This window comes from Carcharhinus amblyrhynchos, chromosome 24 (genome assembly GCF_965287045.1).
Source record: "Carcharhinus amblyrhynchos chromosome 24, sCarAmb.v2.hapA, whole genome shotgun sequence".
Taxonomy (NCBI): Eukaryota; Metazoa; Chordata; class Chondrichthyes; order Carcharhiniformes; family Carcharhinidae; genus Carcharhinus; species Carcharhinus amblyrhynchos.
The window spans coordinates 31,885,380-31,900,929 of record NC_137347.1 but is presented as its reverse complement, the minus strand read 5'-3'; the positions used below and the strand labels follow the sequence as shown (position 1 = coordinate 31,900,929).

General features: G+C 41.5%; 1 protein-coding gene across 3 annotated transcripts in view; it reads right to left on the bottom strand.

Annotated features, from left to right (window-relative positions):
• The window catches only part of LOC145357817 (CNK3/IPCEF1 fusion protein-like), an 81,431-nt gene that overhangs the window by 44,480 nt on the left and 21,401 nt on the right, over positions 1 to 15,550 (bottom strand). For all 3 annotated transcript variants that reach the window (XM_080211338.1, XM_080211340.1, XM_080211339.1), the window contains 4 exons: positions 12,142 to 12,332; positions 10,766 to 10,853; positions 8,639 to 8,680; positions 6,547 to 6,666 (listed from right to left, as the gene is read on the bottom strand). In XM_080211338.1, coding sequence (XP_080067464.1) covers positions 6,547 to 6,666; positions 8,639 to 8,680; positions 10,766 to 10,853; positions 12,142 to 12,332 — 441 coding nt within the window. The remainder of the gene's footprint in view (positions 1 to 6,546; positions 6,667 to 8,638; positions 8,681 to 10,765; positions 10,854 to 12,141; positions 12,333 to 15,550) is intronic.

The window sequence follows — 15,550 nt, the reverse complement described above, 5'->3', positions numbered from 1 at the left end:
CTGAGAAGGAACTTCTTCACACAAAGGGTTATGAATCTGTGGAATTCCCTGCCCAGTAAAGCAGTTGAGGTGACTTTATTGAATATTTTTAAGGCAAGGACAGATAAATTTTTGAACAGTAAAGGATTAAGGGTTATGGTGAGCGGGTAGATAAGGGGAGCTGAGTCCACGAAAAGATCAGCCTTGATTTAATGAATGGCGGAGCAAGCTCAAGAGGCCAGATGGCCTACTCCTGCTCCTAGTTCTTACGTTCTTATAAACATCTAGCTACATATAGGCACCCTAAAGTTTTCAAAATTTATTTATTAGTGTCACAAGTAGACTTACATTAACCTTGCAATGAAGTTATTGTGAAATTCCCCTAGTTGCCACACTCCAGCGCCTGTTCGGATACACGAGTGAGAATTTAGCATAGCCAATGCACCTAACTAGCATGTTCTTCAACCTATAGGAGGAAACTGGATCACCCAGAGGAAACCCACACAGACATGGGGAGAATGTGCAGACCCTGCACAGACAGTGACCCAAGCCAGGAATCAAACCAGCGTCCCTGGTGCTGTGAGGCAGCAAGTCTAACCACTGTGCCACCATTTCCCCTCTCTCTCTGTCCTTGAACTTGGTCTAGACCGTTTTTAGCTGCTACATGCAATGGGCTGGGCTTAATCTGCCAGCCTGCAGAGGAACTAATGCACATGCACAGATCTCTCTGTCTGCACATGCGCAATAGGAAGTGCAGTGGGTGCTACTGTGCATGTGCAGACCTCTGAATCTGCATGTGTAATAGCAGCAGCAGAGGTCTGACAGAGTGTGTTGTCAGGCCCCTGCTGCTGTGGGCAGCCTCAACAAACTCCTCCCACACTCTCAGCAATCAAAATGCAGCATCTGTTGTCCAGACTGATCAAGCCCCCCCGTGCAACAATTGCGATGCAGAATAGGGACCCCCTCACACCCCACATCAATCACCTGCAGAGAAGCCATGGACCCCCACCTACCTGATCTGATCACTTGCAGGGTAGTCACGGGCCCCCTCTTTCCCCCATTGGTCGCAGGTGGGGTGGCAACAGGCACCCCCTCCTCCACTCCTGCCATCTGATTGCAGGCAGAGTGCGCAGCAGCCCCCCTCCCTCATGGGGAGGCCATAAAGGCTAGTGAGCTTGGATGATTCAGCGCCAGGCTTGCTAAAGACATGTAAATTATTATTTCAATAAATTAACATAATTTATTCAGCCTCTCACCTAGTGAGAGGTGACCTCACCGGAAATTCGGCTCTTGTAAATCACGTCAAGAAATTGGGCGTGATCCTGATTTCTCAGCTCGCTCTGCCCATCAATGGGTGGGGTGAATCAGTAAAATTCTACTGAGTCTGAGAGAACAAGTGGGAACATAAGAATTAGTGTTAGAATGTAACCAATGATAACATTGGATCTGTTATAATGTAACCAATGGTAACATGCTGTAAGGGCCAGATGACCTGGTAGACAATAATGTGGTAGACAACTGACCCAATATAAATATGAAGCAGTTTGGGAATGGGGGGAGTTTGCATGGTCCATGATGTGACTTCAAATGTTGGAATAATGAAGTTAAACCTATTTCTTTGGTTTACTTTCTGAAAAAAAATTCTTTTTATTGCCTGCAACTGAAGAATTCCTTCAGCTGGGAGAACAACTAGGAGCAGAAGTAGGCAAAGTCGAGCCTCTTCCGCCATTCAATCAGTTTACAGCTGATCTCTCTCTGGTCTCAAATCTACGTCCCAATCTGTTCCCCTTGTCCCTCTTTCCCCTTTTTTATTAGGAATATGTCAATATCTCACAGTGACACAGTGGTTAGCACTGCTGCCTCACAGCACCAGGGACCTAGGTTCGATTCCGTGCTTGGGTCACTGTCTGTGTGGAGTTTGCACCTTCTCTGTGTTTGCATGGATTTCCTCTGGGTGTTCTGGTTTTCCCCTCGCAGCCCAAGATATGTGGGTTAGGTGGACTGGCAATGATAAATTGCCCCTTGGTGTAAGGGGGACTGGCTAGGATAAATGCATGGGGTTACGGGGATAGGGCCTGGGTGAGACTGTGGTCAGGGCAAACTCAGTAGCTGAATGGCCTCCCTCTACACTGTAGGGATTTTATGGATTCTACGATTCCCATTCAACAATTTAGACTCTACCGCGCAATGGGGCAGTTGAGTTCCCCAAATTTACCACCCTCTGCTAGAAGTAATTCCTCTCATCTCAGTTTTAAATCTACTGTCTTGAAACCTATACCTGTACCTCTTGCTCTGGATTGCCCCATAAGAGGAAACATTTGGTCTACATTTACTTTATCAATGCCTTTTAAAATTTTATATCCTTTGATCTGATCCCCTCTCATACTTCTAAATTCCTGTGAGTACAAGCCCAAACTGTTTAATCTCTCCTCATGTGTCAACCCCTTCATACCCAGAATCAATCTGGTGAACCTCCTCTGAACTGCGTCCAAGGCCAGCACATCCTTCCTCACTGGACACAATACTCCAGATGTGGTCTCATTAACACTCTATGCAATTGCAACAACACTTCTCTATTTTTATACTCCAGTCGTTTTGCAATAAATGCCAACATCCCAATTGCCTTTTTTATTATGTGCTGCATCTGCATATTGACTTTCTATGATTCATGAACATAGACACCCGGATCCCTCTTCCTGGACACATTTTGAATCTGCTTTCCATTTAGGTAATAATTTGCCTTTCTATTTTTTTCTGCCAAAATGGCTAACCTCACACTTATCCACATTAAACTCCATCTACCAAATTTTGGGCCCATTCTCCTAGCCTATCTATATCTGTCTGTAGAATCTATATCCACTTTACTGCCTGCTTTCCCACCTATTTTAGTATCATCTGCAAATTTTGCTATGTTACACACACACTGTCCCTACTTACATCTATCATAAACAGAGGGAGAAAGACCAACTGAGAGACAGCTCCAAAATCCCTGTGTAAGAGATAATTCTTGCTCTGTCATGAAACTTAAGTGAAATTAGATCATGAAACTTCCTTAAACTTTAACCGAGAAACTCATTGATGGGCCTAAGTCCAAAGAGCAGGAAAATACCAGGTTTGACAAAAGGGAAGAGAGTATGAGGGAAATCAGACAGTAGCAATTGTTTGATACCCAGACTGCAGATTGTAGGCAAATGACTGAGGCAGGTTGGAAATACCTGAGTTTTGGGCAACATCAAAAACAGCAAAAAAAACGAGGGAAAGCACATGGTGGCAATTCTTGGGAGTGCACACAGCAAGACTATGTAGCTGTATATATTGGAAAGCGAGTGATTGTTCATGTAACTGAGGTAGTTGGGGCGTGTAGAAAAGAAAGAAAATAAGCCATCCTTCCCTGGGCTTAAAGCTAAAAATACACCTTTGCTGAACAAAGAAATATGATACTACAATATGACTGCCAAAATTCACTCTCCAGAGTATCCATGAGCGCTCTTATGTCTTGCTCCAATCATTTCACACTTTGATTACATTTCAGTTTACTTGAGAAGCCCTAGTAGAAAATACTATTGAGCTGGATCTGCTCACCAGAGATAGTGGCAGCATATGGGTCTGCTGGACCTCTCAAGGAATAAGAGAAAATATTGCTCAGCTATAAACACCATCATTCCATATACCATACACAAACACATATACCACTCTTCCCACACCATACCATGCATACACAATACACAAACATATATATGACTCTTCACACACCCCATATGTATATTTTTAAAAATATACACACACACTATAAACCACACACATAGACTACCAGTATACTATACTATACTCTGTACACAAATGTACCCTACACAGACACTAGGCTTCATACAAAAATACACCATACTCAACACATCTCTCTTCACACAAACATAAAAAAATAGGAGCAGGAGAAGTTCATTCGGCCCTTTGACCACGGCTGATCATCCAGCTTAGTAACCTGTTCCCATTCTTCCTTTTGATTCCTTTAGCTCCAAGAGCCAAATCTAACACCTTGAAAACAATGTTTTGGCTCCAACTACTTTCTGTGGTAAAGAATTCCAAAGGCTCACTACTTCCAGGGTGACAAAATTTCTCATGTCAGTCCTAAATGGTTTACACCGTATCCTTAGATTGGTTCTGGATGCCCTGTCATTGGAACATCCTTCCTTTATAAGCTTCTGAGAAACCCCCCCCCTCATTCTTCTGAACTCCAGTGAATATAATCCTACCCAACTCAATCTGTCCTCATATATCAGTACCACCAATCCAGGAATTAGTCTGGTAAATCTTTGCTGCATCATTACTCAGAAAAGGGGACCAAAACAGTACACAATTCCAGGTGTGGTCTCACTAAGACCCTGCATTCCTGCTATTGTACTCAAATCCTCTCACTACGAAGGCCAACATACCACTTGCTTTTTTCATTGCCTGCTGCAACGAAAGATGTTTACTTTCAGCGGCCTAGGTCTTGTTGCACATTCCGCTCTCTCAGATTATAGACATTTAGATAATAATCTGCCTTCCTGTTTTTACTACCAAAGTGAATATTTATCCACATTATAACGGCATCTGCCATACATCTGTCAAATCACATGGAGGCATTTATGCATCTTCCTCACTGATACATTTAGTTCCCTCATCAAAATCATGAAAATATACTGAGTAGCCGGGGCCCTAGCACTGATCTCTGGGATATTCCACTAGTCACTGCCTGCCACTTGGAAAAAAACCATCTATTTCTACTGTTTCCTGCCAGCCAACCAAATTTCTATCCATCTCAATACACTATCCCTAATCCCATGCACTTTAATTGTACACACTAATCTCTTATATAGGACCTTGCTAAAAGCCTTTCAAAAATCCAAATAAATCACATCCACTTGCTCCCCCTAATCAATTCTACTTTTATGTCTTTGAAAAATTCCAGTAAATTTGTCAAGCATGATTTCCTTTTCATAAATCCATGTTGACTATGTCCAATTCTGCCACTGCTTTCCAAGTGCACTGCTATTAATTTTTTTTATGACGGACTCTAGCATTTTTCCTATTACCGATGTCAGGCTACTCACCCAATACTGGGACCCCTTTCATTTACCTGGGTCTTCAGTTCCCAGGACTTTAGTATCAAGTTGGATGGTGCAATTCCTCTTCTGGCCATAGCAGCACTCTTGCAGGAGGAATGGAGAGCTGCCAACCAATCAAATCTTGCTTTCTTGGAGGAAAAATGACTCACATTGGGTGACAGTAGCACAAGATGTACCAACGTTGGACCTGGGAGGCAGATAACACGTAGGTACAGTGGAAGGCTGAGTGCCCATTAAATTTGGTACCTGGACCTTTGATCCCAAGAGGTAGCAGTGGGGAGAGTGACTTAATGTCTGCCCCCACCAGGAGATTCACCATTCTCCACATTAATGTATAAGTAATGAGCTGCAGGGCGCAAGATTGTATCTGGTCAGTCCCCAAGTGGAAAACATTCTGACTTCCACTTCCACTCCCACTACTGAACCTAAACTTCAGAACAAAAGATTCTACCCAATGGATCCACAACAGTCCGTCTTTGCCTGTTGAAGCCTCAACTCATGGACTGGATCTGAAAGTTGGTAAGGATCAAATTTAAAAAAAAACAGTTATTCTGGCTGTTGGTACAGTATGTGGAAGTAGCAGTATTCAGGACCAAAGTGTGATGCTTGATTGAAAATGTACCTGGCTGATTTGAAGGGCTTTATAGAAAACTGAAAAAAAAGGGCTGACATTTTTGGAAAAAAAAATGTTAAATTTAAGTCTACTTGAACCAGAGGCCTCAGGCTAATTTCTCAAATGAATAATGGTGCTTCTAGCACTCTCTCAATATTGCACAAGAAAGCCAACCTTGAATTTATGCTCAAATTCGCAAGTGATGTCTGAAGTACTTCAAAAGAAGATATATTACCAACTGATATACTAACCAACCTGGGCAATAAATGTCTTAAAAGTGTCCACATAACATACATACTATAGCTTAAGATATACACTTGAAATTCTGTCAGACACACAAGATGGTCTGAACACTAGGTCAAAGAGTTTAAAACTTAAAATGTGCCTTTCTGGGGCTGCACAGTGGTTAGCATTTGCTGCCTCAAAGTACCAGGAACCCAGGTGACTGTGTGGAGTTTGCAAATTCTCCTCGTGTCTGTGTCAGTTTCCTCTGGGTGTTCCAGTTTCCTCCAAAAGTCCAATGATGTGCAGGTTAGATGGATCAGCCATGTTAAAATTACCTCTCGTGTGTAGGTTAGGTGGATTAGTTAAGACAGGTGTGCTAGGTTGTAGGGGTGGGCCTGGGTGGGATATTCTTCGGAGGGTTGGTGCAGACTCGATGGGCCAAATGGCCTCCTTCTGTACTGTAGGGATTCTATGATTCTCAAAAAAATGAATCAGGAAGAATATTGTTTATATAAAACCCTAATCTACAAAGCCCATTATATGGATATTTAAGGAAAAATATAAAGTCCACAGACAGTAAGCCTGCCATAATCATCTATATAACTGAACACCTGCAGTACTCACCAGACTCTGCCCTGGTGAAGTAGTGAGTAGATGTATAGTTTCCAGGCAAGCACACTGGTTCACCAGCACCTCAGGGCTGCCCATTACCATATTCTCACAGAAACTGGAGAGTTCCCTGCACTGAATGAGACAGAATCCATAAATTCAAACAGAACCAACCACTTGCCTGGAAACATTGCCTTACCTGCAACAGGTAATAACAGGATATGCATTTGGCAATATGACAGTACCCCAAAGGCACAGCACCATAGTCAGTTTCTAATATTAAAATGTGGGACAGACACTCAGGCAGTAGTGCTTGTGAATTCTATTGCATCCTGTGTTTTTGGGAAAGTGACAAACAAAAGCAAAGCCACAAGCAAGACTTCCAAAGTAATCTTTACACATTTGACCAGAAGCTTGAGAGTGGGACTTGACAATCAGCCCATCCCTCTAAACACAGACAGTGTGAAGGGGAGGGGAATCCTAAAAATAATAAGCTAAAAATCAGGCATGTGGAATTATCCACTCAAAGGGAAAACTTGACTGATCTTAAAGAAGAACTCATCTGTGAAACATAGGAACATATTTGGGGTAATTTGGAGCTTAATATTGGAGTACAAAACTAGTGTTGTGGGTCTTGCTCACTAGAAACTGTCTATTTTCACTTTCCATTGGTTTCAGGTGCTTTCTAGAACAAGTACTAGACTTGCAAGGTTAATTTTATACTCCAGTAGTAGAAACTGGTTCCATAAATAAATTTAAACAGAGATTGTATTTTATTCATTCAAGGATGTGGGCTTCACTGTGTAATTGCCCTTGATAAGATGGCGGTGAGCTTCCTTTTTGACAGGTACTGGTGGATGATGAAGTAACATGGTTATGGACAAAAAGTGGGAATGTGGGACTAAGCACGACCATTCTTGCAAAGAGCCAGTATGGTTACGTTGGATTGTACGTTTCTATAACATCTGATAAAAACAAGGGAGTGAATGTTGTTAAACCAGAAAATATTGGAAATGTAAAGTTGGTAACTGAAATAGAAGTAGCAAGTTGTATTTTGGGTATACAACTGGCTGGGCCTGATTACAATGCATGTGATGTACAAATGACTATGCTCTAATATCCTTCCCAGCTCATTTAAAGTGACAAAGTAGCTTAATTGAAGCAGACACATTCATACCAAACAATTTAAGCAGAATCAGACAGTGTCACCCCTTCCCTCCAACCCGTAATTAGTTTTGACAAAAGGTTATTGACCCAAAATGTTTGTTTCTCTCTGTATAGATATTGCCAGACTTGCTGAGTGTAAATTGTATATAAATTGTGTTTAATTATGTGAAGGTAGTGAGCATTAACTGGATTCACTTGTGTTCTTGTGAATAGGGACAGACTGAAACTGATTATTGGGGTGGGAGGTGCATACTTGTAATGTGTATCTCAGTAATTAAATACTTACAAAAGTATGGCAGGTTTGACCCCAATTTTCTCTCTCACCATCTGGCTTTCTGGGATATTTCACTAACTATTTCCAGTAACTACTTGTTGGCAATAATTATGAATAAGTCCTAGAGATAACATCAGTCCCAAATCCTTATCTGAGGTGTACATCTGTTGCTCACAAGTCCAAAACTCTTTGTGGTCAATATTAAACATTCAATGATAGGATTTTATTATTTTAAAAAAACTCATATTTAGATAACATGTTTCACAAACTCAACCTTTACCATACTTCTAAATTTTGAAGTATTATTGTAATACAGAAAATATTGTAGTCAATTTGTGCATAGCAAGCTTACACAAACAGCAATGTAATGGTGACCAGACAATCTGTTTTGGTGACATTAGTTGAGGCATAAATATTGGCCCACAGACTGGGAAGAACATCCCTGTTATTCCTTGAATAAATTTATGGGATTTTTTATGTTCATCTGAGGGGGGCAGACAAGACATCAGTTTAATGCCTCATCTGAAGGAATGCACACCTTTGACAGCCTAGATTATGAGCAAGAGCTGATACAGCAATTAATATTTGCTAAACAGATTCTGGGAACAAGAATTTGCTGTATTGAATCATTATGGTGTAAGAGAAAAGCAATTGATTCATACTTACAATGCTAAGTATCCAATTTTCTTTCTCAGTCTGGCTGCATTCCTAAATAAAACAGATGTCAAATCTAAGATTTCAATGAAAGATCATTATTTAGCCAGGCAAACCGCACTGCAGGACTCAGTATCAGCATTACATCTAGGAGGCCGAAAGAGCTGACATAAGATTCCAGAATTCAAGTCACTGCTAAGGCATTAAATGGGAATATTGAGTGCTGTGGGCTCATTTTGTCTATGTCTAGCATTGCTATTCCAAATACATAAATATATATTTTATTGAAGTTCTACAATCTACATAAATGGTCCCATGTTCCACCTCAACATTTGTCAAAGTAGCTGATCTCAATGTGAAGGGAACACAAATATTACAATTGTAATTCCTTTAGGATTAAGGAAGGATATTGCTGCTGATTCTTATCCAGTGGCCCCTATTGGTATGTGCATTTTTCTGGCTTTTGGAACTTAGATATGGTGTCTTCCATGTTCAAACGATCACTCATGCATGACAAATGGACAGCTGGGTGAGTACTAGAAGATGGGCCCTATGAAACTGTAGCTCAACAACAATCTGGGAATAAAGCAATCCATGTATCCATAAACCCAAGTCATATAAATGTAAACCATCCTAGTATGGAAATGTCAGATGTGATGGCAGTGGACCATGGAGTGGGATGAGAGACATCAAGAAAGCTAAGGAGCTTAAGCAGGGAAGGAAAAAAAACCTGCTTTTTCTTCCCTTTCTCCCATACCCTTGTCAACAAGGACTCCACGCTGGTTCTTCAGTGTGGTAAACATGGCAAAAAAGATTCACTAACTCTGGAGAATTCATTCATGTGCCTCAGCCAAAGCACCTGGCATTCATCAACTACGTTTATAGTAGCAACTGAGGGCATGATGCCAACTCTTCTTGCAGCATGCATGTGAGCAGTTCAACAAGGATCTCAAATGTAGAGATTATGAATTGGGGGAGAATAAAAGCAACGGAATCTAACTGCATCTTACTGTGCACGTGTATGTGTACACACACACACACCCACACCTTCCCCCCACCCACACCTTCCCCCCCACCCCCTCAAAAATGTATTTGCATTCTTTCTTTTTAGCAAAGTCTGTCCAGTCACATTGACATTGACAGACCACAGCTCCTTACTTCAGCAGACTCCTCAGCCATGGACAATTTTTTTAAAACTCAGTCGGTTGGTGCTCGCTGTTCCCCCTCTCTGCTCAGGATGCCCAGCTGGCTGTCCCTCCCTGCAGTTCGATTCCTTATTCCATAAAAGTAATCAATCCAGCATAACTTCACAAGGGAGGAGTTGTGTTTTTTTGTCTCAGACTTCGCTGCACAGAGTACTGCATCATTGGTTTGTTAATATGTCACAGAGCTCTTCTTCTGTGACTTTCACCCTCAATTCAATGAATTTAAAGTACAATCATGAACAGATCTTTGACAAAACAGAGGAATCTTGTAGAAACCTACTTCCAATCCCTTCCCACATCTTCTGTCTATCCTGGCCTCAGTATCTCATGGTGACACTCCTACACCTATACTCCACTTTTAACAGAGCAAACTATTACTATTCACAGGCTAGAGAATGAGCACTAGTTGGGGAAGAGATGATTGGACATAAAAACATAAGGAATAGGACGATGAGTAGGGCATACAATCCCTTGAAATGGCTCCATAATCCAGGAACATCATGGCTGATTTTCTACCTCAATTCAATTTTCCTAAACCGTTCCCATCAATTTTGATTTCTTTATTTTCCAGAAAGAGATTACTTTGGAACATTGGGAAATGTAAGAAGCAGAAAAAATGAGAGAGGAGAGCCCAGAAGACTAAAGTTGCTGACATTGAATATGGACACTGGGGGTGTTGCTATCGTAGCACCTTCGGGAGAGGAGAGGAAATAAATAGAAATGCAAAAGGAAGTTATGGTATCTGCTCACATTAGTACCTCAAAGCTTTTCATATGTATACAATTCAGTGGAAGCTAGGTGAAAAAAAACTAAGGAGAAATGAAGGTTTATGAGGTGTATGGACAACTGCGTAGACTTGTTGGAATAAAAGGCCTGTTTCTGTACTGTAAATTCTAAATAATTAATTCTAACAGACTAAGTGTATTTGACAAACCTTGTGAATGGTTTCTGCCAACTCCATACATAACCTGATGATCTCTTTCTTCATGGAAGAATAGTTGATTATACATATAAATGGGTACCTGGATTGGCAGAAGAGAAGCACAGTCAGAATTTCTTTAAGGTCTCTGAATCCCAAAACTGATAATCACCAGAAACCTCCACATACATCAGCATACCCACTACTTCCCTGCTGCAACATAAGTGCCCTAAGCCGCACTTGCACCACACACTTTGTTTTTTTTTAAAAAAAGACCTGTTCTATCTCCTACCCCACCAGTGGATCAAGATTAAAATCTTCTACCTCATTCATGTATCCTTCTATGGCTTTACTCCAACCTAGCTCTGGAGATTTATTCATTTTTACTTTCCCTTCTCTGCTCCTGTGCATCCCTTCCTTGCAGAATCTTTACAGTGCAGAAGGAAGCCATTTGGCACATTGAGTCTGCAGCGGCTCTCTGAAATAGTCTCACGCCCTTGCCATATCTCCAAATCTTTGCACATTCTTTGTTTTCAGGTAGCAATCCAATTCTCTTTTGAATACCTCAATTGAACCTATCTCACCACCCTCTCAGGAAGCTAATTCCAGACTCCAGTCACTCTCTGGGTAGAAATATTTTTCCACACTTCACTTCTACTCCTTTTACAATTATTTTGAATCTGTGCCCTCTAGTTGTTGATGCTGTCTTGAGAGGGGACAGTTTCTCACTATTTACCCTGTTTATATCTCTCAGCACCTTGAATACCTCTATCAAGTCTCTTCTCAGCCTTTTTCCAATCTAATCTCATAGTTCACAGATAGTGATAAAGATAGGGATAAAGAATCATTCTTGTGCATCTCTGATGTACTCTCCAATGCTTTCTTTAAGCATGGTGCCCAGACTAGACGCAGTACTCCAGATGAGGCCAAGTTACCGTATTATACAAGTTCAGCATGACCTGCTTTCATTGCAACACTTAGTTCCTTGACTCTACTCTCTGGAAATCCCTCCTCCTAAACATCACCATTCACACCATCCCCTTTTAAAAACTTTTAGAACACATTTCTTCAAATATTGTTTTCAACTACCTCTACTAATCGTCCCTCTAAGGGACTCTATTCACTCTGTTCTCTCACAGACACTTCAATGTTCAAATTATATTTTATAAATGCAAGTTGCTCAGAGTTAACTCGTCATTCAGTGCCCTGTAAACCACACAATAAAAGCCTCTCTGTAAATAATGGCACTGTTGGAATTCAAATTGTTGGTAAGCCTATGTAACTAAAACTTTTCTATGACAGTTAATGACATTAAGGAGGAAGAATTGGTAATCTCCTGACAGACCATTCTAATCAATAGGAATAGCATGCAGCAGTATTTATCCAAGTACCTGTTTAACCAGGAAAAGATAGCTTTGGTCGTTTGAAGGAGATCTATGACAGAGGTGAGGAGATCTCCAGGAGGTCTTTGTGGACTTGGGCTGACCTTCCTCCGACTGACAATGAATGACTGAAGTGTTCCAGAGACAGCTTTCAGCTTCTCCATCAGAATTTTCAGATTCTCTGTCTCTAGATCATAGGTCTGAAAGTTAAGATCATTTAGAAAAAAAACTCAAACAACAGTTTCAATAGCCAGAAACACAGGGCCTTAACAGACTAAGGACTAATTTTCATCTACAAAATTCATGTATAAGCCGCATTAATTATTGGGCTGTAACTTAAGAACATAAGAACATAAGAAATAGGAGCAGGAGTAGGCCATCTAGCCCTTCGAGCCTGCCCTGCCATTCAATAAGATCATGGCTGATCTGTCCTGGCTCGGTTCCACATTCCCGCCCTCTCCCCATAACCCTTAATCCCCTCTCTTATCAAAAACCCATCAACCCGCATCTTAAAAATATTTAGCGAGGTAGCCTCCACCACTTCAACGGGCAGAGAATTCCAGAGATTCACCACCCTTTGGAGTGAAGAAGTTCCTCCTCAACTCTGTTCTAAACCGCCCCCCCTTTATCTTGAGGCTGTGCCCCCTAGTCCTACTACCCTTTCTGAGCGGGAAGAGTCTCTCCACCTCTATCCTATCCATCCCATTCATCATCTTGTACGTCTCAATGAGATCTCCCCTCATTCTTCTAAACTCTAACGAGTACAAGCCTAATTTATTCAGCCTCTCCTCATAGCTCAACCCCCTCAACTCCGGCATCAGCCTAGTAAACCTCCTCTGCACTCCCTCCAAGGCCAAAATATCCTTGCGTAAGTATGGCGCCCAAAACTGCACACAGTACTCCAGCTGCGGCCTCACCAATGCCCTATACAGTCGCAGCAAGACCTCCCTACAGAGTGGCAATAAAATTACTATTCCATGTTGACTTACCTGCACCTATTCTAAAGTGCCTGGCTTGCCCAACCTTCCTGACTCGGGCCAGGGGAGATTCAGGCAGCAAAGCACAGCCCTGGTTCTGGTAGCAAAGTGTAAAAGAGTGGAGCAAAGGAGGACATGTCCCCTTTTATGGCACCAGCTGCTGAAAAGCAGATGAGTTGAAAGGTCTTACTGAAAGGGTAAATTTCCAAGGACATGGAGGGGTGGGAGGTCGGTGGCTTTGGCAGAAAATGGAGTTGGACAGATCAGATTGGGCAGGCAGGTGCCCAATCCTGTGCAGGTGGGGAATAACAGTGGGAGGATGCAGTGCTTAGTTGGGCAATCCCCAAGGGGTACCGGGGATGTGGGGCTCAGTCTAGTCTGCAAATAGTTACTCTCAAGTTAGGAATGCTTTTTTTCTTCTCTTTCAGAGAAGCTATGTGGGTAAAACTGGCAAAACCATCCCAAGTTAGTGATCTAAATTGCTTTGTCAGGTGGTCCCCAGTACAGCACAATTGTTCAGGGGAAGTTAGCATTTCTGGACAATTGCCAGGTAAATCCTTACCTGGAAACTTACAAAAAGGATTTCCCAGCAAATTGTTGGGGTAACCCCCAATCCATCATTGGGGAGCCAGGGAATTATGATATAAAAATACTGCAAATTCTGTAATAAACTGGAGTGATGAGTAGAAAGCATTGCAATTCTAAACCTTACATATTACCTGAACTGCAACGCAATTGACAATGCAAGCAACATAAGCACTGGGCAACCTGTAAACAGCAATCAAGGAGTCAATGAAATGTATACTGATAACCCAAATTCATTTGAAATGTATACTGACAACCCAAATTCATTTGAAATGTTATATCCCATATTCTCTTGGTTGATGATGGTAATAGACCAGAAATAGCAATGAATGCATCAAAATTAATAGATCCAAACCAGTCCAGCACATTTTGGTTCCATCAATTACTAATATGAATTCTGACAAATTAATTCCAAAACTATTGGCCAGGATAGAATGAGCATTTAGGGCCAAATAGTAGCAAGTTTCTTACTTCTGGTATGAATAAACCAAATGGGAAATGGGTATCGCTGGCTGGCCAACATTTATTGCCCATCCCAGGCCAGGTGAGAGTCAAACACATCATGGCTCGAGAGTCAAACACATCATGGCTCTGGAGTCACATGTAGGCCAGACCAGGTAAGGATGGCAGATTACCTTCTCTAAAAGGACATTAGTGAACCAGATGGGTTTTTCCTGACAATCGACAATGGTTTCACGGTCACCAGTAGATCCTTAATTCCAGATATCTTTTATTTATCAAATTCCATCATCCACCATAGTGGGATTCAAACCCAGGTCCCCAGAGCATTTGATGATTCTGGATTAATAGTCAAGTGATAATACCACTAGGCCTGCGCCTCCCCTCTTTGAATATGGGCTGTTGGAGGAAGGGGAATCTCTTTGGGATCATTGTGACTCCAAGAGGACATGCCTGATGATGGAAGCTAGGATACCAAAGTCAGTAATAGTGCCAATTTTGGGGCAGTTACCTGGCTAAGGCAGTCAGTAATTTTTTTCTTGTAGCACATACCTAGGCTATATTCAAGCCTGGTCAGATGCAGAATGCCAAAAGTACAGTAGATGTACAGACAATATTCTAAATCAATATTACCCAAATCCTCTCCACTCTGGTGTTATCAGCACAGTTTCTGTAGTTTGAGAGCTATGTTTTGGAGCATGAACTCCTTCACTATAATACAGTAAATTGCATTAGCAAAGACAAGTTTCTGTTGCTCTCTTTACACCTTCTGACTCAACTTATTAGTCAGCCACTTCAAATGCTCCCCTTCTATTAAATGCCTTTCTTCCTTCTAAAGTATTGCACAATGTAAAAAGTCTTGTTAAAGCCAAAGGACTCAAATTTGCTCACGAAGTAGAACTGATAAATTTTAGGCTGTTACTAAAACTAAGATTTACTAATATTTTGAAAACAGTATGGAAGACGAAAAACAAGACATCAGGAGAAACATTGTATAAGGTCAGCACAGCTTTACAACAGAGATTTTGTTTGATAAATAGTCTAGAGGATACAACCAAAAACAGAAACACTAAGTAAAAGGAGTAAGTCATGTAGCCTATCAAGCCTGCCCTGCCATTCAGTGTGATCATGGAAAGTGACAACACAGGTGGAGAAGGTAGTTAAGAAGGCATACGGCATGCCTGCCTTCATCAACCAGGGCACTGAATTTAAAAATTGGCAAGTCATGTTGCAGCTTCATAGAACCTTAATTAGGCTGCACTTGGAATATAGCGTTCACTTCTGGTCGCCACACTACCAGAAAGATGTGGAGAGTTTGGAGAAGGTATAGAAAAGATTTACTAGGATGTTGCCTGGTATGGAGGGCATTAGCTATGAGGAAAAGTTGGAGAAACTTG